Source organism: Vigna unguiculata, chromosome 7, assembly GCF_004118075.2.
Source record: "Vigna unguiculata cultivar IT97K-499-35 chromosome 7, ASM411807v1, whole genome shotgun sequence".
Lineage (NCBI taxonomy): Eukaryota > Viridiplantae > Streptophyta > Magnoliopsida > Fabales > Fabaceae > Vigna > Vigna unguiculata.
This window is the reverse complement of record NC_040285.1, coordinates 25,022,712-25,049,471: the sequence shown is the minus strand read 5'-3', so window position 1 is coordinate 25,049,471 and position 26,760 is coordinate 25,022,712. Positions and strand designations below refer to the sequence as shown.

Genomic DNA, 26,760 nt, shown 5'->3' with positions numbered 1-26,760 from the left:
ATCTCAAATGGTGTTACCTATATGATCGATAAAATAAATTAAAGCAAGTTGAAGTTAAGTATAAGTAACAAAAAATATATAACATGATCGAATTAGTTCAAGGATAAAGAAAACCTTTAGATAATTTGTTGTGTGTAAAACTTATATAACACACGCGCACACACATATAATATATATTAAACTATTATCATTGAAGAAAAAAATGAGATCAAATAAACCTCTAGAGTATTATCTTGTTATTTCCTATTCTATTATAAATGCTATTACCTTTTAAAAATGACCCTTCTTGTTTTAGCTTGAACAATTTGGTAAGCTACAGCCCTTATAGGTATGAAGTTTTCAAAACTTCGTTTGAAATTTTAAAAACTATTAAAAGATGCGTTAAGTCTTGTACAGAGTCTTGAGGGTATCCTCGGCTTAATTCTTCAAAGAGACGTTAAGGCCTTCGCCCCTTAAATTGACTCTGCAACAGATTTGAGTTTTTCTTAATAATGATAAAATGACAAGCATGAGACAGACGAATCAGTCCTGACCCGTATATTGCATTGTCTTCAAAGAACAAGGAATGTATTCCTGACACCCTTCTTCTGCACATACCTAGCCATGCAGTATGTTTATATACGTGTGTATTTGGGTTGGTAACTCTAAACCTAGTTTCGTTTATTAATTCACACCAACACACAGATATATATATATATATATATATATATATATATATATATAGAGAGAGAGAGAGAGAGAGAGAGAGAGAGAACAAAAAGACACGTACATTCAGTTATTAAGCAGACTACTCTTCAACCTATCCTTTAAGTGTGTATCAAAAATGAATTTTAACTGGATAAGTTGTGTTATTGTCAATATTGGAATATTCTCCCTTGAACGTAAACACTCCCTGGCCATGCCTCAAAAAAAACAGCCATCCCCTCAAATATAAATATACATGTTATTACATTGGAATGCCCAATAGATGAATGAAACACCAAAAGCAATTGGTACTAAATTAATATAGTACAAAATTCAGCTGGTTCCCAGCTCCACAAAGAACTGGTTCATCTCAAGATACTACAGGGCATTAGTGACTTACTTTATATTCTGAGATTGCTCATCACCAAAAGCCAAATCAAATATCTGCATGTAGTCATCAACAAAATGAACATCAAGACCTTCTTTCACATTAGGAGCTAGCTCGTCAAAATCTCTCCTGTTAGCCGAAGGCAATATAATAGTCTTAACTTCACTCCTTCTTGCGGCTATTGTTTTCTCTTTAACCTGCAATTTTAACAGCATTACAGGAGTTTCAGACACAGAATGTACAGAAAAGAATTCACAGCAGAAAACATTGAGGGGGTAGCTGCTGATGAATAATCAGTTGGCTGGGCAACCATTACTAGAGGACTCGTTTTTTGAACTTCAAGTAATTTAGTAGGCGAATAGATACTGAAAGGAAGGGGCAACTCATCTAGGATACACTACTTTAGTTATTGAAATAAATATAACAACCTTCACAAAACAAAAAAATGACATAACTTGAAAACCAATAGCATCTAAAGATTCCCAGAAGTTTCTGCATCTACAAGTTACGAACAATAATATTGTAATAGAAGGTATTTCTCAACATACCCCGCCAATGGGAAGAATTTTCCCTGTTAGTGTCACTTCACCAGTCATTGCTAGATCCTTCTTCACAAGCTTCTTCATGGCAAGGGACAACAGAGAAGTGATCATTGTGCAACCAGCACTTGGTCCGTCCTTTGGTGTAGCTCCTACAGGGACATGGAGGTGTAGTTTTGAATTTGCAAAGAAACGATTTTCTGGTTCTTTTTCCAGTAGTATTGCTCTGGCAACTGTATGAGCTATCTGAGCACTTTCTTTCATCACGTCTCCCAATTGACCAGTGAGGTGCAGTGCTCCTTTTCCCTCCCCTTCCTCGACAAAGGTAGTTTCTATATACAGTGTGGAACCCCCCATTGAAGTCCAGGCAAGACCCATCACAACACCAATAGGTGTCTGATCATAGATGCGATCAGCATGGAAGACAGGCTTGCCTACAAAGTCAGTTAAATTTGATTCATCAACCAATACCTTTTCAATTTCCTTGTCTTCCTCACTTTCTTTCGCAACCTGCAAAATTAAGATACATATATAAAAGTAATTAGAGATCCATATATACATAATAAAAGAGAGAGAGTTATCATGTTACGCCTAGAGTAACTTTAAGAGATTCACTCTTCATCTTCCTTCACTTTCTTTTAGATTCTGTTCGTTTGAAGGAAAAGTGTAGTGTGAAAAGTGTCTGGTGCTGGAAAATGAGTAGAAAGAAAGCATTTCCCTTGTTTGGTAAAGAAATGTCAATTTCCATTGGGTCTTACATGCTTTATTTTCCTCTTAGATACAAGGAGAAAATAGTGGAAAGTGTATATAAAACTTATAATTTTCAAAATTATCTCTCTCATCTCTTTCCATAATAAATGCACGAGTAACTTTTTAATTGTACAATTATTTAATTTTAATTTATTTATTATTTTTTAAATGACATCTATCCTTTATTTTCATATCACTTTCTCCTTAAAGAATAAGCAAATTTTTTCACTTTATTTCATCTCTTTTTTTCCTCAAGCTTTCTTTCATTTTCCTTCCTTGCAACAAAAATAGGGTTCACCTAATGGTTAAAATAAAGTCACCTATTATAATCAGTAAATAAAAGAAAATAAAAGGTTAAGATGATCAATAATTCTAAGAGTAACTTAATCCCTCCTCATTGTTCTTAAATGACATCTATCCTTTATTTTCATGTCATTTTCTGCTTAAAGAATAAGCAAATTTTTTCACTTTATTTCATCTCTCTTTTTTTCCTCACGCTTTCTTTCATTTTCCTTCCTTGCAACAAACATAGGGTTAACCTAATGGTTTAAAATAAAGTCACCTATTACAATCATTAAATAAAAGAAAAAAAAGGTGAGGATGATCAATAATTCTTAAGAGTAACTTGATCCCTTCTCATTGTGTGTGGGCGCTTGTGTGTGTTTATATGTATGCACATATGTACATACATAAACTTGTATATTTGTGTGTGTGTGTGCGCATACACATGTGTATATATATATATATATATATATATATATATATGTGTGTGTGTAAGCATACATGTGTGTATATGTATGCATGCATATATATATATATATATATATGAAAAGTCAATCTGTGACTATACTGAGCAACAAAAATATTTATCAGGTTTCCAAGGAAAAAAATCAAACTACAGTTTGTGCAGATGGCTTTTACCAGTAAAAAACTTTTGTACCAAACTACAAGGTTGTACACTGGTAAAAGACAAAAATGAATGCAAATAGTTCTTATAAATAAAAAAAAAAAATATCACTTTTTATAGAAGCGAGAAATTGACTGAGAGTTAAACTACCTCAAGAATTTGCGATTGATCAGATGATAGACCTATTTGCACCTTGTCAACATCATCACAAGTTTCACCCACTTTTTCAGTATCACTACCCTCTACCAACTCAGAGTTCTCCTTTTGAACTGTATCTACACCCAATTCATCGGAGTCTACTTTGTCTTTCATTGGTTCCATACTCTGAGCACTACGAATGGTAGCATCAACAGTTTCTCCTTGTCTCACAAGTTGTAATGCTATCTGTCACACAAGCAGAACATTTCTGGTAACAGACAACTGAAGCATTTATAAATTCAAATTCAGATTTAGTGATGATCTCGTTCAGTAAAAATTCAAAACAAATCATGAGCGTTGGTCATTTCAACCACGCAAACAATATAGTGTAGTGTCAGTGACTAAGTTTTTACCACTAAAAAAATAAAATTAAAGAGACCTTTCGGTAAATTTTCTCTATGTGCTTTTGAAGGTTTCTGACCCCAGCTTCTCGGCAGTAATTTTCGATTAGGGAAAGAAGAGCAGCATCAGTCACTTCCACCTGAAGCAAAGAGTTTGTTAAGTCAACATTTTGCGGAATGAAAGGCAATAAACGTTGGCATTATTATGCTTGTAATAACACTATGTTAAGACCTTCAATATCCCATTTTATGAAGGAGACGGAACAAAAAAGATAAATACCTGTTCAGGCTTTATTCCACAAGCTTCTCGAGTGCTTTTCTCCAGATAATCTCTAGCAATGTGCATTTTCTCATCAGTAATATACCCAGCAATAGCAACAACCTCCATTCTATCCAACAGAGGATTGGGTATCATTTCCACAACGTTTGCAGTGCAAACAAAAAGAACCTGCAGTGAGATTTCCAACGCATTCATAAGTATCAGTAAACTCAAGCCCATTCTAAGAACAACCAACCAGCAATGAACACAATGAATAATCCATGCACAAATGCTGACTATACCACAACCTCACTATTAAGGATTTAGATTGTCAAATAAAATACCTTCGATAGATCAATGGGAACATCAAGATAGTGGTCCAGAAAATTAGCATTCTGCTCTGGATCCAAAAGCTCTAACAAAGCACTTGCTGGATCACCAGCATGTCCCCTGCCCAACTAACAATTGAACAGAAACAGAAAACAATAATTAATACTTAAATCAGCATTCTCATTAAAGATTTACAAGATTACAAACCATAGTAAATTTAGGGAAACTGAAATGCGCGCATTATATTTATTAGGGTCAGTAGAGCTCATACCAACACAGAATATAACAGGAAATCAGAAAATAAATTAATAATATTACTCAGCTAAAAATATTTAACCATTTAGAGATGTATTACTTTGTCAATCTCATCGATCAAAACAAGGGGGTTGGCTGTGCCCACGTTTTTAAGGCATTGTACCATCTTCCCTGGCATTGCACCGATATAGGTTCGACGATGACCCTGTAAAATACAACATTGAGTATTCAGAAGATCACATCATATGTTGCTAATGAACTTGCTTATATAATTCAATTGCAATAGGGAAACAGAGACTTTAGCAACCTTGATTTCAGCCACGTCAGCTAATCCTCCTACAGAAAATCGGAAGAACTTACGGTTCAAGGCACGTGCAATTGAACGACCAATACTTGTTTTGCCCACTCCAGGTGGACCAGAAAGACAAATAATTTTCCCTGCATATATCACAAAGATCACGAACCACGTCCCACTTTTTGAACAAGCAAAGATTTAAAGGCCAAAGTCTCAACTTCAAACAAATGTGTTATTAGCATGCTACAGTCAATATCTTAAAACCATTCTAACAATAATCAAAACCGAATAGATAAAAGGGCAACTTTTTACCAATATAAAAGCCAAAATTACTAAAATTTCTTAGAAAATCTATATTAGTTAAAACAAATAATATCATACTGCATAGCATGGTTGCCCTGCTATAAAATACTTCATATATATATAATTATTATGAAGATATATCATTTACAGAAATTTAATACTACCTAATTAAAGAAACTCACCCATTCGAATTCTGAAAAATAATGGAATAGAGTATTCAGGTTAAAGTATGAATTTCGTCCCAGAACTTTACACCCTTCCTCATCTTAGTGCCCTCATGAAACATGATTACATTGAGGATTCAGCATACATTATTACATTGAACATGATTACCTTGTGAAGTTCCTCTTAATTTCCCAACGGCTATGAATTCCAGTATCCTTTCCTTCACATCAGTTAATCCATAATGGTCTTCATCAAGAATCTTTTGTGCCCGAGTAACATCAAAGTTCTCATCACTGAAATGAGAAATTAACTGATTAAAGTTCATGAAACTTGAAATAGTTTGGCGTTAACAAAACAATGAAAGTTTTAAGAAAATAAAAACGCTAGCTCATACAAATGAACAACGCCCTTAATTGGCTATACATGTATTTGTCACCTAAGGGCCTTTTCAAGCCCTTATTTGGCAGCTGTCCTCAATTTAAGCTGACAAACATATCTGTCCCACATAAATGGTAATGTGTGGTGTCTATATGAGGTAAACAATGAAATCTCAAATAAATTAAATTACCCTAGCAAGAACAATAAGAATGAAATTCCACGCAAGGATACCTGTATTCACCCCAAGGCAGTGCAGTCAACCAGTCCAAGTAGTTACGGGTAACACTGAATTCACTAGAACTAGCCTCCAACAACTGTAGTTTCGCAAGTTCTTCATCTATAACTTGTAAAATATGAGGTGGGCATTTTTCTCTCTTCGGCTCAATCCTTTCCCTGAATTTACCTGAAATAAAAATCCAAATAAATGTTATGGTAAAAACAAATAACACTATAGTACACCCCAATAAACATATTCCATGAGTGAACAAGTTTAAGCTATGCAACTCAAATTCAATCTGAGAACAAGAAACATCAACCAAAAGACTGAAGAAAAGAAAATTATAAAGAATATTCCTAGACCCACTATAGTGTTGCACAAAAAATTTAAGGAAACGAATGAAAACATAAAGAGGTCAAGATTTTAGAAATAAAATAAGGTTAGGTGAACCCTTTTAGTAATCAGACTTCAACCAACTAGTGCAAGTCCTACAAGCTAAATGATCTAGCCTACTTGTATGCACACAGCATATCCATGACAAAGGTTATACAAAAGAAGCATGTTATCTTGTACTAAAACTAGATATTATAGATCAGAACCAACCAGTAAGGGCTGTTTTGTCGTCAGTCTCCAGTCCCAACTCCTGCAAACAAGAATATTAAAAGAAAATAAAATTAAGACCAATATGAAATGTAGAGCATTCAGCAAAACATATCATTGCCTTGGTGCATTTGGATAAACAACTTAATTGAACATTTCAGAAACCTCTTACTAAATAAGAGCTTATTCAGATGATTGATTGTGAAACTTACTGGAGTATGATAAAAAGAGCTTATAATCACAAGATTAAATGAGCACCTCCCATACATATAATTTCACTCATGATAGGATGAAGTAAAATGCAACAAGTAGGATCAGATGCCAAGGTTGACAACTAAACTTGACAGGATAAACTATAAAGTCTAATGAGAAGACATATCCATAAGAAAATATGTCCAGTGATGATATATCATTCAAGCTTCCAAAGAATGAAGTTAATGACATTAAAATAAGGTCAATCATTTTTATCAGCATTTAGCGACATCATTGCTTTGCTTGCTGTTAGAAAGTAGAAACAAATTGGCTACAAGACATACTGCAAAATTCAGAGATTAGTGCCAACACCCAATCATCTAGTGCCTGGTTGTTATCAATAAATTCATGAGCTACAATGATGCACATGGAACCAGAATTTAGAAGTAGTCAGCAGCAGAAAGAGATCATGCATAAGATACAGCTTAGCTAATTTGTTGAAGTCACGTATAGAAAGAAATAATTCAAAGAGTGTCAGACGGGGAGATTAACACAAATGATTGAATAATTGACGTGTACCTTCTTTATGGCCTTAAGTTGCTCATTTAACAAGTAACGACGCTGCTCACCACTTATCTTTTCTTCAATTGCTTTTGCAATTGATTCCTGACAAGAATAAAAAACAAGCCTTAATTATGAAAAGCTAAGTGCAAGACATACGAGGAAGCTTAAGACGTGAATAAAAAACAAGCCCTAATATATTATGAAAAGTTCAGTGCAAGATATACAAGGAAGCTGATGACATGATTACCTGAATCTTGCTGATTTCCATCTCTTTCTTTACCAACTCCAGTGTAAGTTTTAATCGTTTATACACCTGTTCAGGAACACAATAAATTCATCTCAAAATTATAAATTTCCAGTCTTCCATATGTTCATCTTTATATGTTAATTCAATACTAATAGAGACCATTGAATTTCCAAAGAGATTCTACCTAAGAAATTAAAACGTATTACAGCACAAAAATGGAAAATATAGTCTCACTACATCAAATCAGAGTTTCTAAGTGACAGTGCCAAAGGTAAAGTGCTCACATCTAGCTCTTCAAGAACTTGTTGGCATTGTAATTTATTTGCCCCAGATATTGCAGCACCAAAATCTGCAAGCCTTGGATAAGTAAAATCACCTATATGCTGCACAACTTAAGCAAAAGTCAATATAATAATGACAATATAAAGTATTGAACTGCAATCCGATAGTTTATTTGTAACAACCACAATATAAGTACTTCGGTAGCAATTGTTTTGAGAAATGCATTGATGTGTATATGGGAAGAATAATGACACAATCAGTATGTTTTTTGAAAATTAACAACATAATTAATAGCTTGTCAGTATGTAAACAAATAATTGTCATACATTAATGAAAAGACAAACATCAGGGATCTTCTTAATCAGCAAATAACAAGAGAAATACAATAACTGAGAAAAATGAAACTATCACTAAATTAAAGAATTCAGTTTTTTACTCCAAGTCCAGATAACCAATACAAAAACAAGCAGCTCAAACATTATACATATAATAGACTTTCATTGACAATATTTATGTCTTTAATTGAGCGCGTTAAATTGAACAAAAATTATTAACCACGACAACCATAGCAGTTTCCTGAGAAACAGGGCTAAGGGCTAATATTTATTATAAAACCTCAACCACAATACAAGTACGACTAGCATGCTCATATCACCAGAATGCAGTATATTTTACCCTCGTTCAAATCACCTTTGGGTTACCCTATGCTCATATCACCTTAGTTAACACATTGAAAAGCACATTCAATTGAATCCATGAATCAAGTTTCATTGGACTTGTTATCTGTTTCAATGGTAAAACAAACACAGCCTTGCAAAGCATCACTGCTTTAAAGAAAAATTTTAATTCATTAAATATAGAAACGCATTATGATTGAATTTGATGTTCAGAGTAAAAATGTGTTCTTGCATTCACATATATAATATTCAATAGCATCTTTATTCTATCTTACGTAAATTTAGTATTTCTAAGACTAAGTAGTTTCCTATTTCCTTAAATTTCACAATTTGTTTACTCAGTTAGGATTATGATCTAGTATTAGTACAAGTAAAGGTTCGTGCCTTTTGTTTTGTATAACATTACTGTAATATATCACAACATATGAAAATAATATCGGTGTATGTGGTGATATACTGAGAGTTGAATAGAAAGAAAAAATGCCAATAATCTATAAATCCCACAAGGAATCATTCTATAAGAGAATTGCAAGAAACTTAGTTTAAAAGTAAAGGAAAACTTCATCAAACTAAGATTCATTGTTATCACTTATCAAGATGTGTGACGGTTCATTATCAAGATATCTAAAGCATGGCTGTTAGAAATTTAAATAATAATAAATTACCCCCTCTTTACCTAATATTAACTGCTCTTGATAATCCTTTAAATTTCTTCTTTCTCAATCTACAATTTCATTGGTGGTAAGATTATCACAAAGATTGACATTAACTATTCTTTCATATTTGACAAGGCTTTTTTTTGGACAATAGAAGAATGAAACAACTAAACCTAGGAAGAATATTAGGGTAGTTTGCAAGCAATGTAGAGCCAATCCATTGGAGAGTTTCCACACAGACACAGTGTGTGTGTCAACTTCCAAAATTTCTAGAAAACTAATGCAACCAAACCTAGGCATAGCACAACTCTAATCATGTCCTCCAATTCCATGTTCCAATAAACACTTAAAGAGAAGGGTCCAAACCTTAGTGTAAGTCTGAACATGATCTCTCCAAAGGGAACTTGTTTTAAGAACATCTCTTAGGGTTGATATAACCTCAAAAGATGTGGCCTTAATAATATCATCATCTTTATTATAAGTTTTATCCTGCACCACCATGTAAAACCTGATAAGAGAATAGATAATTTGATAGAAATGTGTCAGTTTAACAGAAAAAAATGAGGAAAACAGTAGACAAAGACATACCTTGAGATGATCAACTTTTACAGTTAGAGGATCCTCACTAACCTGCAGAACAGATAAGGTTTCAGTTCAAAATAAACATCAAAATACTTTAGCTACATATTACATACACAAAAATTATTATCATAAACCAGAACCACAGTGAATAATAAAACTCATATATGTTATACTGGCACAATAACATAATTAAACACTGATCTTTATTAATTTCAACATGTTCAACTAACCATCTCTGTTATGCGTAGACGCCGGTGACCAATCAGGATCACCTGATCCCCATGGATACTTGAAATCTGTAATTCAAAAGGGGAATAGTAAAAGAATGTGAGGTACTTAATAAAGTTATACAAGCTACTGAAGGCATAAAAAAACTAAGCCAGATACTGACTAAATCACATACCTGAGCAAGAGTCCCAACTTCATGAAGACGGTTAAATAACTCTTTTCCTTTTAAATCATATACATTTTTATCTGTGTCGGAGCTAGACACTACACTAGGATCAGCCTCTGGCTCATCCTTAAGGAGGAAAGCACCAGCATAAGGGGCCTGTCGTTCTCGACTTTCTTGTAAAGCAGCCAATAATTTGGGATCCTAGAAGCATTATAAAAATACTCATTAAAAACTGGATAACCACACGTTCCCTTTTCAAGTTACATTCAATCAAATCCTCACCATACAAGCACTGATCATTGATAACAAATCGCTTATGATTCGCCCATAAGCATGTCATGAGAAAAGAAACATAATTTACTCGTCATTCTAGAAACTCACCATACCTTAACAAATATTGGCATGTAAAATCCTGGGAAAAGCGGTCTGTGGATCAATGGTAATGCCAAAACCTGTTCCAAAGATAAAGAGAAAACACGAATATTCAGAATCTTGAGTTATCAAGAAAACTGACAGAGACTTCATTCACAAGCTCCCAATGTTTTGTTTTAACAAACATATAAAAATTAAATAACACAGGAAAATGTTGATACAGTCATTGCTTTATTTCCATAATAGGGTGTGGCAGCACTGTAATGCACCTCAAAAATTACTGGAATAGCCTTGACATGAAGTAGCATAACAAGAACAGTAGGACTTTCAAGCAGTCAACACACAAACATTGAATTTAAATCCTCCCAAAACCTCCCCAACGATTAATAAAAAAGTCACCCTCCAATCCAAGAAGAGACAAATTTTCCAACAAGCTCGTATTGAAGAAATGAGGAACAGAAAACCCTAATGATCTTAACATATATTAGCTGAAGGGAAAAGACTCCAGTTGCTCAATAAATAAAATAACTACTGCACAGACACTTGAAACAATTATTCAGCTCAGACTTGTGACAATGGTCAACTAGCAACTTTTGATAAACTTCACAAATTACAAAATCATGCTAAACGCCTCTTTAGACTATCTTTTTCTATAAGAACTTCTAGAAGTTGAAAATAAGAAAAAAAAATATACAAACTTCTTTATAAGCTAAAATTAGTTTATGCACTAGTAAAAAAGAAAGAAATTTATATCACAAGGTTTCTCCAAATTAGTTCATACATAAACAAAGTATAACTAGTAAATTGTAAAGAAGTTTATTTTATTTTATTGCTTTTCTTCTTCTCCTCCTCCTGTATTCGTAAAAAAGTTTATCCAAAAATATCCTAGGAGTAAAATAAGGCCCTAGGTGGATAAATTTCTTTGTACACACTAACAGAGAAAGAAAAAATGAAATACGAATCAAGATATATCTCTAACTTGACATTTTAACCGCATGCGAATTGTTAAATTTCGCAACAGATTTTGGGAGAAATTGAAACAATTGAAACAATTGAGCAACTAATAATAGCAGTAACTACAATCAGAAACTAACAGTGAGATAATCCTCGGGTCTGGGATATGTGGGAACGATGGCGGAGCCCTTTGACTGGGACTCCTCGGCCGCTTTGACTCCAGCGTCAACTACTTGATCAGAGCCGTCACCGGAATCGGAACAGAAAAAATACCTGCCTCCAACGTCGGTGTTTCTACGGGTTAACCCGCCGAGAGAACCGAGCACTCTGAGCAACGGCGAAGCAGAATCGTGCGCGGGACGAAGCACCGTGGGGTGCAGCCTGTGGATGCGCGAGGACGAAATGAGCTTCAACATTGGCTTCGTTAATGGGATGAATGAAGGAATGGGGCTTTGAAAATTGAAGGTCAGTTCATGCCCTAGCTAGGTTAGATAAGGTTTAGCTGACAAAATGGGATTTTACACTGCGCAACACGAGACCGCCATTGATGCTGCTGAAAACGACGAGGGCTGAGTTGTGTTCTTTCATCCACCTTTGTTAAAGCCCTTCATAAACCCTCGTCTGACATATTTACGAAAATAACCTTTTTCTTGCAGTACAAGAACAGTTTGATCCTCAGTTGACAAAGGTGGGTTAAGAATCCTGTTATGTGTAAAATAAATTCTTCATCTTCGAATTATTAGATAAAAAGTAGTTCTGTAATATTTAAAATTAATCTCTTATCAATATTATTTAAATTGCAATGCTCGTATGTTATTTAATTTTTTTTAATATGTTTTTAATATTTTTGAACCTATATACGTAATATATATTGATATTTCAATGTTATTTAATAAATTATTATAAAATATATGTTAAATAAATTTAATAAAATTATATTAAAAAAATTAAATTTGTACAATTCTAAATTAAAAGACTAAATTTGATCATAATTTTAAAAATGAACTAATTTTCATTTTCATCTGATTGAAGCATAAAAATATATTTAAATTTTTTTTTTATAAACCTAAAATTAAGAAAAAAATCCTAATAAACCTGAAGGAGATATATTCACTCGAATAGACTCATCCGCAATGTTCATACAGAGAGTGAGACTAATGCTTTGCAGAGTTTTTTTTATGTATTTAAAATACTTTGAGTTTCAAAAAATAATAATTTAAAATAATAAAGTTAATGTTGAGGGTATTAAAATGGGGATTTCGAAAGAAAATATCGAGATAAAGATATATAGAAATGAATTACGTGTGATGTAAATAAGAGAAGATGTGAAAAACTAAAGGAAATCAAGACATGGAATCAAAAAATATATTAAAATAAGGGTGTTGAAGTGAACAAATAATAATCGAGAATTTTAAATGATGCATCAAGAAATATGTCATCGAGAAAGGTTTATATTGGACATGATCGAAGAAAATAGACAATGCTACATCAAAACGAAAATTAACCTATGATAATTGTTACGAAACATTTGATGAATAGGAAGAACTAATACGATGATGAGAGCGTTCTTGAAGCCGTTATTACACTTCATGTATTTTTACTTTATTTTACTTAAAGTTAACGGTGAAAAATTGTAAATTAGAGGTAACAAATTGTTATTACACTTCAAACACTATGAGAACATTGTGAAAAGGAAAAATAGCAAATTCAACGAGGATTTTTACAATGTTGTTTGTTGTTTTTGTAGATTTTTCATATCAATTTATGTTTTAACTTTGATGTACTGTATGGCTTATCGCCAGACCATTGGTCAGGCGGCCCAAGAATAAGCGGCTGCAGGCTGCCCGTTATAGACGAACCTTTCTTTGGGCTGTTGTTGATGTGACAATATTTTTGGAGTGCTTTAAGGAAACTTGCGACCGAACGATTTTCGCATTTATTCTAGTTGAATTTTGTCACTACATCTATGGAGACAACCGCCAAGATGCACAGTCCTCCGGTCGGGCAGATGCACCAAAACTGAATCAGTAAGTCAAAAATTAAATTAAAGTAATATAAGTCAGTAATCAAGTTTAAAAAACAATTGGGCCATGATTAAAAAAACCATAATCACAGACTTATACCAAAAACTATAAATGGGAGTAAGTTGGTAAGGACTTTTTACTCGCATTTATTACAACATTAATTGCTACATCCCGATCGGACCTGAACTAACTTAAACATCAGAGCATTTTAGACAAGTACCCCGATCGTCTGGACCACCGAACGAGAGAGAATGAAGCGACGAACGGTGGATTATTAGACAAGAAGGACTTAAAGGATTTAAAGGATATTTTGAGTGTTGAAAATAGATGTTTGCCCCTATACCCAAAACATTTGATAATTTAGTTTTTTTGTATTTTATATTCTTACAATTTACATTTTCAATTGATCACTCTCCCTCATCTTCATCTTCTTCATTTTTTTACTCCCACTTTCTATACTATATTCCATCTTTATATAAAAAAATTCAAAAATATGATTATCGAAAAGAAATATATGAACTTTTTGATTGAACTCTACATCAAAACATAATACAACAAAATAAACATGTTTGTAAAATTAATCCACAATATAAGTAGTTTACACATGAATTTCGTCTTAGTTTTGAAATCCTAAAACCAAGACATTGTACAGTCAATCTTCATTCAAAGTATTATCCGTTTTTTGAGCGTCACTCCATTACATTTTTGTCCTCAAAATATGCCTTCAACAAAGAAGAAGATATATGACTATTAGATACGATAAAAACATAAAGAATAATTTATTAGTTCACTTGACAAAGAATTCACATGGAATTAATCTAGCTCATCGTGAAATATAAAAAAACAATTTGAAATAATCACCTATTACTATTTTGATTGCGACAATTATAATAAAATACTTTTAACAACGTATTAACTTCTTATTTATTATCTAGTGCAACAATTGCATCTCTAGAAAAATCATTAGGTTTCTTTTGCCATAATTGTTTTTTCCTTACCAATACTAGTAACGAAAATATTAACTTTATATTCACTCAGCATTATTATGCAGAAAATCGATAGAAGTGGAAATCTTGTTTAATATATAAGGTTGTTTGACGTAGAGTGTTTTTTGAGGTTGCAACGTTGTCTGTCTTAGTAACTATTATTCTTGGTTTATAATTTCCCTTTCTCAACATTTTCATAATAATTACAACATATTCATAATATTTTCAAACCTGGGTATTTTTCATTGAAATGGCTTGTTCAATTGTAATTAGAATTACTGGAAAATAACTGATCAAATGTTAAGTTTCCAGAGATCAAATATTTGAAAAAACAAGAAAAAACAAACTTACAATTGAAAAATTAACCACTGAAATCCATCATAGACGTCTTCCATGTAGAGATAATTGGTATTTTAGTTCTACTTTGGTGTACTTAATTGTCTTGTGTTCATGAGAGTGCAAAACGTAGGGTTATTTTTGTCAATTTCTTTTGAGTTATACAGTAATCTGGAGGTTCTAATAGTAAATATGCTTCCAGCATTTGTTTTCGGTCTATTAATTCGGCACACTGCTTGGTGATTCCTTCGAGACGGTTCGTTTTTGTTTTGTCGACATCGTAGTCAGCGGTCAATGTCATCGCCGAATGGAGGCCGCGGAGAAGGCACGGTTGTTTAGGCATCAAGATTCTTCCCTCTCTTTGAAGCATTCAACTTCAAAGTGGCTTCTATAGACCATACATTTTCTATAATCTTGAGGCTTAGTTAGGATTTTCTGTTACTGCCATGGATTTCGAAAGTAAGGCTTCATCTGCTAATCTCTGTTCTTGCCATGTATTTTTATTTTATTCATCTCCCTCAATTCAATATTTTCTATAAAATTAAGATCTGGGGTGCTTAAGGACCCTCCCGAATAACAGATCCCAAATCTCTGCAAATTTGATACGGTTAATGTTGAGGTCGGTGAAGAACAATTACGGCTTGTTTTATATTCCGAGAAGTAAAGGATTGATTGAGAGAATTCAGAAGATCCTGTAAAATACAGGTTCGACGATGACCCTGTAAAATACAATATAGAGGATTCAGAAGATCACATCATACTAAAACCATTTTAACAATAATCAATACTCAATACATAAAAAGGCATGTTTTCGCCAATATAAAAGCCAAACCCAGTCAACAAAATCATTAATTTTTTTTTAATTATTACTAAAATTTCTTAGAAAATCTATATTAGTTAAAACAAATAATATCATACTGCATCGCATGGTTGCCCTGCTATAAAATACTTCATATATATATAATTATTATCAAGACATCATTTACAGCAATTTAATACTACCTAATTAGAGCATCTAAACCATTCGATTTCTGATAGTATATTCAGGTTAAAGTATAAATTTTGTCCCTGAACTTTACACCCTTCCTCATCTTAGTGCCCACATGAAAAAATCCCTACATTTTGGTCTCTACGTGAATAAAAGTTTACAAAATGTTCCATGTTGGTTGTGTCAGTATAACAGTGTTAGATTTCATATGTATAGCTGATGTTTAGTTCCCGTGTGAAAAAATGTACAATTCATTTTAGTCTCAACATTAAAATTAAACAAAACCCGATGCTTTGCTATTTACACCTGACATTTTTTTCCTTTCATCCCAACTATATGTATAAAAAAAATAACAAACCATTATAACTTCATTAAATGGCAGATACCAATCCACAAAGAATTTCTCAAGGACCAAAATGTAGAGTACTTTGTGAAGGGGGCCTAAAACAAAAAATGTGTAATGACCAATTTTTTTAATTTAACAAAGTATTTTGTAGAAATTAAAGGCGAAATCAATATAAACATTTGGCATATACAATGAAACCCAGATCTTCAGGATACATATGTACATTGAACATGATTACCTTGTGAAGTTCCTCTTAGTTTCCCAGCAGCTATGATTCCAGTATCCTTTCCTTCACATCAGTTAATCCATAATGGTCTTCATCAAGAATCTTTTGCGCCCGAGTAACATCAAAGTTCTCATCGCTGAAATGAGAAATTAACTGATTAAAGTTCATGAAATTTGAAATAGTTTGGAGTTAACATAAAAATGACAGTTTTCAGAAAATAACAACGCTGCCTCATCCAAAAGTCTCTGAACACTGCCCTTAATTGGTTATGCATTTATTTGTCACCTAAGGGCCTTTTCAAACCCCTATTTGGCAGCTATCCTAAATTTAAGGTGAAAAACATATCTGTCCCACATGGTAATGGTTGGTGTCTATATGAGGTAAGCCAAGAAATCTCAAATAAATTTAAATTACTCTAGCAATAACAATAAGAATGAAATTTGTAACATCCCAAAAATAATAGTCTTATTATTACTTTGTTAATCATGTGATTAATATAAATATAATGTAATGTTCAGTCTTCCAAGAAGTGTCTAAAATTTTTTCTGATTACATACAGGGTACATTAATAGGAGGATCTCTGAAATACACGTATATTTATACATATATAATTAATCCTAAATTACCATACCCATACTCGGAGTCTCACTGGATGCTCCTCACCATCGTCTGCAAGATCCTCTACAGATACATCTACCTTATCACTTGTGTGTGTGTGTGTGTGTATATATATAAAAGATCATTGTCGGTTGGTATGAAACACCACAATAGAAATGAAGGGTAAGCTTATTTACTTTTAACATCTATCATAATTTTATAAGAATTTAAATAAATTTTGTAGTAACTATTCAATATAAATAAGCTTTCATCCGTCAATACACCACATTGTATCAATGATAGAGACTTAATCATTTATTAAAACTTTAACATGACCTAAACTCAATTTTCAGAATACTAGTGCATTGAATTGAATACTCATGAAAGTCATGCAACTGTCATGTATAGAAAATATACGACCTTAACTCCTCTTATTTCAAATCATCATCCTTATCCCAAAACATTATGACAGGGTTCGTTCCTTTCCGTCCTCAAAGTCATGGTACTATTCCATACTGATCCTGCAAACTACTACCTTCTTTGATTCTCACTACCTAAATTCCATTCTTTATAAGTAAGTGAGTTTAGTAGGGTCAGGATGACTTCACACTTCGGATTCCAACTCAATGCACTGGTCCAGGTCCCATTTAATATGATATTTCTCCTTAGAAATTATCATATTCACACAATTCACGCAATCGCAATACATGCATATAACATACACCATCACAACAAGTTCATCTTATCCATTCTCATCAAACCATGAAAAACGATCATAGAAATTTCATATCACAATATTTATCAGATATGTAGAATTCAATATCATTTATATGGTTCACATTCTCATCATCACTATCATTCCAGTCAAAAAGGTTGCACAAACAAATACATGTCCAACAATTCATCAACGGAACATAAAACAATAAATAACTAATTCAATCCGGCCAAATAAAAAATCATATTAATGTTTTGAACTTATAAAAATTAATAAGCTTCCCTTACCTCAAAATAGCTTGTCTAAAGCTAAAATTCCACTGCTCAATAGATTGAGTAATTCCCAACCAGAGAATCTGTTGTAAAATGTGGTCGGTCCAACATGCTCCTTCTTGCTTCATCTGCTAAGCATTGTGATCAATTTTCAATCAGACTGACGTTAACTGACAGCACTGCTACTGCTGCACACTTTATCCTTGTATACAGCTGATTGTAGAGTGAAATGTGCTGCTTTGAACTTAAAAGTTGTCCTAGATTCTGTCTCGTCGTATGTGCTTCTCATCTGCTACCAATAGTCGCCACAGGAGCATACCCCATCTCTAAAATGATGGTATCGAATAGGATCTCTAATTACAATATGTCGTTGCTCTATGATTGCTATAAGTTTTGCAAACTTATGACAATCTCCACAAATCTTTAGGTTCTTCCATATTCTAATAGTTTTCTCTTTAGGAAAGCTCATGATACCAAAAACAATTGCCAGTTTCTCACTGTGGTATCTAAGAGAGTCTTCTCTTTGTTCCCCTTCAAGATCTTGTAGTACAAAATTTGTGTCAGGTACATAACCAACACTAGTCAGCCTACAAATAAACTGGTTCAACTGTCTATTGATCTCATCTATTTGAGGATGTGATTTATCTCCCAAAATAAAAGCATGTATTTGCTTATTGACTTCAATCCAGCTACATCCAGGTTCTTTCCTTATGCCCCTTATTTTCATAGCCTTCCGAACTTCTGCAACCTCATTCCACCTTTTTGAAGTTGCATAAATATTAGATAATAACACATAAGCTCCTGTGTCATGTGGATCCAACTTTAGAATCTTTTTAGCAGCATGTGTGGCTAAATCCACATTTTGACGTGCCCTGCATGCATCAAGCAAAGTCCTCCACGTAACAACATCTGGCTCACAATTCATTTCATGAATTAACTTAACCATGTCATCAAGCTTCCCAGCTCTTCCAAGAAGATCAAGCATGCACCCATAGTGTTCTCTTTCAGGATCTACCCCATACAAGTTCTTCATAGATCGAAAATAGATCCAACCTTCATTTACTAGCCCCGCGTGACTACATGCAAACAAAATCCCAATAAATGTAATATGGTTTGGTTTTGGACCTTTCACTTTCATGGACTCAAATAAATTGAGTGCTTCCGTACTGAAACCATTTTGGGCCAACCCAGCAATCATGGTGCTCCAAGAAATTACATCTTTCTTAGTCATCCGATTGAAAATGAACTTTGCATCCTCCAAACTACCACACTTACAATACATATCTAAAAGGGCATTGTTGAGGATAAGATCTTGGTCAAACTTTAGCACAAGAACATGGACCTGCCTCCCTAACTCCAACAACGACAAACTAGTACACGCTCTCAATATACTAGTAAGAGTTGACTGATCCGCCCGAAAACCCGCTCTGCTCATGCTCTTGTAAAGATGCAAAGCCTCATCCCCATCACTGTGCTGAGCAAACGCAGCAATAATGGAGTTCCAAACAACAGAATCTCCAGTGACCATCTCACGAAAAATACTCAAAGCTTCCAGCAACTCCCCCAATTTCGAGTAAACATCGATAAGCGCACTGCGAACAAATACATCAGACTCCAACCCCACTTTCATTATACAAGAATGCAGTTGTTTGAGATCAGACAACCTCTCGCATGCTCTCAAAACAGAAGAGAAAGTAAACATGTTAGGCATGACTCCATCCCTAAACATAAAAACCAAGAACCTCATGGCCCTGTCATTGAGCTTGGCATTAGAGTAAGCGGATATCATAGTTGTCCACGATACAACATTTCGTTCAGGCATTTTATTGAACAACACATGTGCTTCTTCTAAGAGGTTGAATTTGACATACATATTGATGAGAGTGTTGATCAGAAACGTTTTCGGGTGGTACCCGTTTGAGAATATGTGGCGGTGAACGCGTTTGCCTTCCCTGACAGCACCGTGAGCCAAGCAACACTTGATGAGCTCAGAATACGTGATAGCGTCGGCCCAAACTCTGCGTCTTTCCATGGCATCCAACACATGCATGGCTCCGGGAAGGTCTCGCTGGTGACAAAAGTTGAGTAGAGATTCCGTCTCTTTGGACACAAAGTGTGAAGATACGAGAGAGGAGTTACCACTATATGAACAGTGATGCAAGGTGATTGGTCGCAACAATAGTAAGTGCTTTGATTTTTGAATGCTGCGTATGTATTTATAATTTAGGGCACTATCACCGTGATCCATAAATGAATGTAAAGCAGATACCAATTACCAAGTATTCCTTTGGGAAATAAGAAGAGTTTAAAGAGAAACTACTTAGTGAAGTTACTTTCGCACATCACACGTTTAATTGCTAAACAAAATAGTAATAATAATAATACGTTATAGTTTGATGGGAGTTGAATTCACTACCGGCATACCTATTGTAGGTTAATGTGAATTTTTAAATTAATAAAACTAAAAAGATGTTAAGTGAGAATTGAACTCATGATGACAACCATTGTCTATAAACTCTAACCAATTGAGTTATTACATCTTCGTGATATATTAAAAGTAATTTAACTATATTATGTCTCTCATTTAATTATTTTTAATTTATCAATAAAAAATATTTTCACAGGTCTTACAAAATTCCACGTATGGATACCTGTATCCGCAAGGAAGTGCAGTCAAGCAGTCCAAGTAGTTACGGGTAACACTGAATTCACTAGAACTAGCCTCCAACAACTGTAGTTTCACAAGTTCTTCATCTATAACTCGTAAAATATGAGGTGGGCAATTTTCTCTCTTCGGCTCAATCTTTTCCCTGAATTTACCTGAAATAAAAATTCAAATAAATGTTATGGTAAAAACAAATAACACTGGAGTATACCCCCATTAAACATATTCCATGAACGAACAAGTTTAAGCTGTGCAACTCACATTCGATCTGAGAACAAGAAACACCAACCAAAATACAAAAAGAAACGTACATTATAAAGAATATTCCTAGGCCCACTATAGTGCTGAACAACAGAATTGAAGGATACAGGATGGAAACATAAAGAGGACAAGATTTTAAAAATAAAAAAAGGTTAGGTGAACCCTCTATAGTAATTTTGTAATCAGACTTCAACCAAATAGTGCAAGTCCTAGAAGTTAAATGATCTAGCCTACTTGTATGCACACAGCATATCCATGACAAAAGTTATAAAAGAAGCATGTTATCGTGTACTAAAACTAGACATTATATGTTAGAACCAACCAGTAAGGGCTGTTTTGCCATCAGTCTCCAGTTCCAACTCCTGCAAACAGGAATATTACAAGAAAATAAAATTAAGACAAATATAAATAGTAGAGGCAAAACATATCATCACCTTGGTGCATTTGGATAAACAACATAATTGAACATTTCAGAAACCTCTCACCAAATAAGAACTTATTCAGATGATTGATTATAAACTTACTGGAGTGTGATAAAAGAGCTTGTAATCACAAGACTAAATGAGCACCTCCCGTACATAGGGTATGGCAGCGCTGTAATGCACCCCAAAAATGACTGGAATAACCTAGACATGAAGTAGCATAACAAGAACAGTAGGACTTTCAAGCAGTCAACACACAAACATTGAATTTAAATCCTCCCAAAACCTCCCCTATGATTAATAAAAAAGTCACCCTCCAATCCAAGAGAAAAATTTTTCAACAAGCTCGTATGGAAGAAATGAGGAACAGAAAACTCCAATGATCTTAACAGATATTAGCTGAAGTGAAAAGTCTCCATTTCACTCAATAAATAAAATCCCCACTGCACAGCCACTTGAAACAATTATTCAGTTCAGACTTGTAACAATGGTCAACTAGCAGCTTTTGATAAACTTCACAAATTACAAAAACGTGCTAAAGGCCTGTTTAGATTATCTTTTTTTATAAGCACTTCTAGAAGTTGAAAATAAGAAAAAATATACAAACTTCTTTATAAGCTAAATTAAGGCCCTGGGTGGATAAATTTCTTTGTACACACTAATAGAGAAAGAAAAAGTGAAATACGATTTTTTTTTTTTATTCCCGAGTGAAGAAAAGCATTAGATAAAAATAGCTGGTGCAAAGAAAAACTAAATGATCTTAGGTCATGAGACAAGCCTGTTATATTTTCACTCACACACCGGAATTATTAAACAGTCTAAGTTAGTTTTCAATTGCTTTTAGCTATTGGACCTGAATCAAAATATATCCCTAACATGACATGTTACTTACATGAGAATTGTTCAATTTCTTAACAGATTTTAGGAGAAACTGAAACAATTGAGCAACTAATAATAGCAGTAACGACAGTAAGAAACTAACAGTGAGATAATCCTTGGGTCTGGGATATGTGGAAACGATGGCGGAGGCCTTTGACTGGTACTCCTCCTCAGCCGCTCTGACTCTAGCGTCAACTACTTGATCAGAACCGTCACCGGATTCGGAACAGAAAAAATACCTGCCTCCAATGTCGGTGTTTTTACCGCCGAGAGAACTGAACACTCTGAGCAACGGCCGCGAAGCAGGATCGTGTGCAGGACGGAGCACCGTGTGGTGCAGCCGGTGGATGCGCGAGAATGCAATGAGCTCCAACATTGGCTTCGTCAATTGAACGAGTGAAGGAATGGGATTTTGAAAATTGAAGGTTGGTTCATGTCGTAGTGAGTTTGGATAAGATTTAGATGACAAAATGGGATTTCACACTGCGCAACTGGAAACTGTCATTGATAGTGCTTGAAAGGAAGAGGGCTGAGTTGTATTTTTCACAGATTTGTTAAAGCCCTTCATAAACCCTCGTTGGATATTTGAAAAAAAAAAAAAGATTTTTATAAAAATAACTTTTTCTTGCAGCAGAAGTACGGTGTGATCCTCAGTTGACAAAGGTGGGTTAAGAATGGGTGTTAGATGTGTGTCTTTCGAAAAATATTTAAACATTAGTAAAATAAATTCTTTATATATATATATATATATATATATATATATATATATGAATATATCTATTATCTATTATATTTAAAAAAAAATATTATCAAAATTACTATATTATCTTTTTATTTTTAATTGACACATGTTTAAAAATTAATTTTTTCGTCATTTAAAACCATGATACAAAAAGATTCGGGTTCAAATCTTACAAAAGTCAATTTATTTTTATTTTGTTATTAATTTATGATTTCAACTATAATATTAATTATAAATATTATTATTATTTATAATATTTTTATAAATATTATTATTTCTAATTATTAATGATATTATTATAAATATTATTTATAATGATAGTAGTAAAATTATAATAAATATTAGTATTAATATAATAATAATTATTGTTATTATTATACATTACTATTATATATTTTTGTTAGTAATTATGTCTCAATTTTTATTAGATTATGATAAATTGTTTTTTTGTCTCAAACTTAAAAAAGAAAAATAGGTATATTGATAAATATATGATTAGTTTAAAATTTCACTCTAACATTTCATTGTCGATGTTGATACCCATTTAAATTTGAAGGATTTGTCGACCATTATTGAATTATGTTAATCTTTGACAAAAACAAACAAATTAATTAGTTGTCTAATTCATTTTATTTAACTTTGAATGTTTGTTATTATTTAATATGAGTTTGAAGTCCCACATCGGGTGAGAATGATTTAGATAACTACTATATAAGTAAAATTACATAACAAATCTCATGGAAAGGAGTTCAATGAGGTTATATAAGTAAAAACACCCATCAATCTTATTGGGAGAAAAAATGAGTAGTTGGATCATGGTTATGGAGTAATACTATGGAACCTCATGAGAAAAAATGATTATAATAATTATTATTATAGTTATTAGTATTTGATGCAAGATTTATTTTTGTCTCATAAACAACTAGAAATCCATTTGGTTAAATAAAAATATTATTTAAGAAAGTTCATATAAATTTTATACATATAAAAAGCTGTGTATTAATTTTATTGAAAAACTCATTAATTGAATTAGACTTGTATTTTAAATAGAAATTTAAATTTTATGTTTTTGTCCTACCACGAGTTTTTATTACGAATTTATGAAATATAAAAGTTATGATATGTTTTATATTTTAATTTAAATAATGAAATCATAATTATGTAATTAGTCAATTTTGATAGAAAATAATAAAATGATAACATAATAAAAATATACAATTATTTTTAAAAAAATCATAAAATTTATAAATTTATAAATTATAAAATCATAAATAGTAAAATTTTAAATTTTAAAATAAGAAAATAATATGTGGTGACAAATCATCGCAAGATAATAACATGATCAACTTCTTAAAATTAACATCCCTTAATAATCAGAAAAAAGTTAATGACAGGAATTAGATTGAAAAATATATATTTATTGAGTACTCAATAAACTACAAAAAATTGTCAATGACTCAATTAAAAGTTTTAAAATATATTATGCACTAAAAACATAATTAAGTCATATTATTACTGATATTATTATCATTATTATTATTATTATTATTATTATTATTATTATTATTATTATTATTGTTATTGTTGTGACTAGTAAATGAGTAAAATGAGTAAATATAAGTTCAAATCTCACATTGGATGAAAGTGATTTAGATAACTAGTATATATGTAGAATTGCACATCAAATCTCATGGATGGAGGTTGTTATTATTTAATATGAGTTTGAAGTCCCATATCAGGTGGAAGCATATCAGGTGGAAGGAATTTAGATAACTAGTATATATTCAGAATTGCACATCAAATATCATGGGGAGCAATTATCATTCAATATGAGTTTGAAGTCTCACATCGGGTGAAAATGATTCACATGAATAGTATTTAAGTAAAAACACACATAAAACATAAATGAGTAGTTCGAGGAAGAAATTCACACATTTAGTAATTGTTTGAAATCTTTTTATTATTATATTATTATTACTTATATTAATTTTATTATTTATTATTTTTCCTTTTTTATTATTATTATAAGAATTATTGTTATTATTATATTATATATTATTACTATTATTATTTTAACATTATTGTTATTATCGTTGTTTTTTTAATAACAATATTAATTTTATTATTATTATTGTAATAGTTATTATAGTCATATTATTGTTATTATTATTTATATTATCACTACCGTAATTAATTTTATCGTTTTTATTATTTTAATTATTTTTGGTATTAATTTTATTATCTGTAATATTGTTACCGATTTTTATTACAGTTAATATTAATTATTATTATTATTTTTATTAACATGAGTCGTAGTGTAAATATTATTATTACAATTATTATTATTATTACAAGTTTGTACAATTATAAAATAATAATTTCTTAAAATTATAAAATATTATAGTATATTATCATAAATTATAAATTACAAAATTATAGAATTTTAAAATAATAAATTACATATGGTGACAACACATCAAGGTGACATAAAAATAATAATTACATAAGTCCCTTAACAGGCACATCACTCGATGTTTAAAAAAATAGTTAATAGGTAACTCAATTAAAAGTAGAGTACTCAATAGATCATCAAAATTTATCAAGGAATCAATTAAAAGTTTTTAAATATATTAGGAGCTTAAAACATAATATTATTATTATTATTATTATCATTATTAATATTTTTATTATTATTATAAGTTTGTAAAATTATAAAATAATAAATTCATAAAATTATAAAATTATAAAATATTTTTATATTATCATAATTACAAATTAAAAAATTATAGAATTTTAATAAAAAAAATGACATGTAGTGACAAGTAATTTAGATGACATAAAAAGATAATAATTACATCAGTCCTTAACAGGTCCATCACCCAATATTCAAAAAAAGTTAATAGGATGACTCAATTGAAAAAAGTAGATGTCCCACATCCATATTTTTTTCTTGTTGATAACTCTGATAATTTAATTGATTATCTTCTTAATTTCTTTGATATTTCTTATTTGAAAAACATTAAAATTTGAAACCAAATAGTTATCTTTTCTAATTTTATAAAATCAAACCTTAATTATCTTAAAATAAAAAATAAAAAAACCAATAAAATAAAATAAAAAAATGTCAATCATCACTGACTCAGTCAAATTTAGTCAAATTTTAATAAGAACCGACTAGTTCAAATTTAATCAAATTTTGACCGATCCCGATTCAGATGTAGTCAACCATATTTTAAATTGGTATGACTGATTCGAATTCAAAAGGATTGACTCGGTCGAATTGTCGAATTTCACTCTGGAGTGTCTCTGCTTAATATGGCTGGCTAATATTACACTCATCAAGCTTCAATAATATACAATATTAGCTCATTACTTTCTTAGGATAACTTTCACATTCAAGCAAATAGATTTGAAAATGAAAAAAAAAAAGACGCATAAGTGCTGCATGGGAAACACTTGTATACTGCAGCATAACTTCTTTTATCTAAATAAACCACATAATTCACAAATATGCAAAATGGTCAACCACACTAGCCATTTCTTTAACGACATATTGAGCGGTTTTGGGATTTATGTTTAGTTTGATTTTGATGGAACTACATATTAAGAACTGAAATACAAGACTCTATCTTGAAAATCTTTATTGCTTTACAACCGACACTCTCCTTATATATTTAGTCTCTTATACACCATGCCAAACCTATCAGATTTGATACTATTTAGAGAACTGTTCTATACACCACGAAAGCTAGATAGATGAAGTGAGAAATTC

At 32.0% G+C, this 26,760-nt stretch overlaps 2 protein-coding genes across 3 annotated transcripts; both read right to left on the bottom strand.

Moving 5' to 3' along the window:
- Window positions 1-749: 749 nt before the first annotated feature.
- Window positions 750-12,138, bottom strand: LOC114191692 (lon protease homolog 1, mitochondrial). The gene is made up of 20 exons (XM_028081040.1): window positions 11,670-12,138; window positions 10,590-10,655; window positions 10,213-10,404; window positions 10,040-10,105; window positions 9,816-9,857; window positions 9,594-9,716; window positions 7,897-7,995; window positions 7,613-7,678; window positions 7,381-7,467; window positions 6,613-6,652; window positions 6,024-6,195; window positions 5,583-5,707; window positions 4,959-5,089; window positions 4,752-4,856; window positions 4,411-4,524; window positions 4,088-4,255; window positions 3,846-3,947; window positions 3,419-3,652; window positions 1,621-2,121; window positions 750-1,269 (listed from the first exon to the last, which is right to left on the bottom strand). The coding sequence occupies exons 1-20, from the start codon at window positions 11,943-11,945 to the stop codon at window positions 1,081-1,083; spliced, it is 2,898 nt and encodes a 965-aa protein (XP_027936841.1). The 5' UTR covers window positions 11,946-12,138; the 3' UTR covers window positions 750-1,080.
- Window positions 12,139-14,892: 2,754 nt separating this feature from the next.
- LOC114191784 (pentatricopeptide repeat-containing protein At2g03880, mitochondrial-like) lies at window positions 14,893-22,850 on the bottom strand. 2 transcript variants are annotated; one of them, XM_028081177.1, is made up of 6 exons: window positions 22,350-22,850; window positions 21,268-21,307; window positions 20,671-20,839; window positions 18,035-20,223; window positions 16,448-16,571; window positions 14,893-15,594 (listed from the first exon to the last, which is right to left on the bottom strand). In XM_028081177.1, the coding sequence occupies exons 1-4, from the start codon at window positions 22,620-22,622 to the stop codon at window positions 18,312-18,314; spliced, it is 2,394 nt and encodes a 797-aa protein (XP_027936978.1). In that variant the 5' UTR covers window positions 22,623-22,850; the 3' UTR covers window positions 14,893-15,594; window positions 16,448-16,571; window positions 18,035-18,311. The 2 variants fall into 2 exon arrangements, with proteins under 2 accessions (XP_027936978.1, XP_027936979.1); XM_028081178.1 differs by lacking the exon at window positions 14,893-15,594 and having other exon boundaries at window positions 16,072-16,571; window positions 18,035-20,160.
- Window positions 22,851-26,760: the final 3,910 nt, after the last annotated feature.

Excerpts from the sequence above, each read along its gene's own strand:
- LOC114191692 (XM_028081040.1), bottom strand. The coding sequence starts at position 11,945 with ATGTTGAAGCTCATTTCGTCCTCGCGCATCCACAGGCTGCACCCCACG. Across the intron at positions 5,708-6,023 it reads CTGCCTTGGGGTGAATACAG|TGATGAGAACTTTGATGTTA; the intron begins GTATCCTTGCGT and ends TTCTCATTTCAG. Across the intron at positions 3,653-3,845 it reads TAGAGAAAATTTACCGAAAG|ATAGCATTACAACTTGTGAG; the intron begins GTCTCTTTAATT and ends CTTGTGTGACAG.
- LOC114191784 (XM_028081177.1), bottom strand. The coding sequence starts at position 22,622 with ATGTTGGAGCTCATTGCATTCTCGCGCATCCACCGGCTGCACCACACG. Across the intron at positions 20,840-21,267 it reads TGGCAAAACAGCCCTTACTG|GTAAATTCAGGGAAAAGATT; the intron begins GTTGGTTCTAAC and ends TTTTTATTTCAG. Across the intron at positions 20,224-20,670 it reads GCACTTCCTTGCGGATACAG|CATTCAAAAATCAAAGCACT; the intron begins GTATCCATACGT and ends ATACATACGCAG.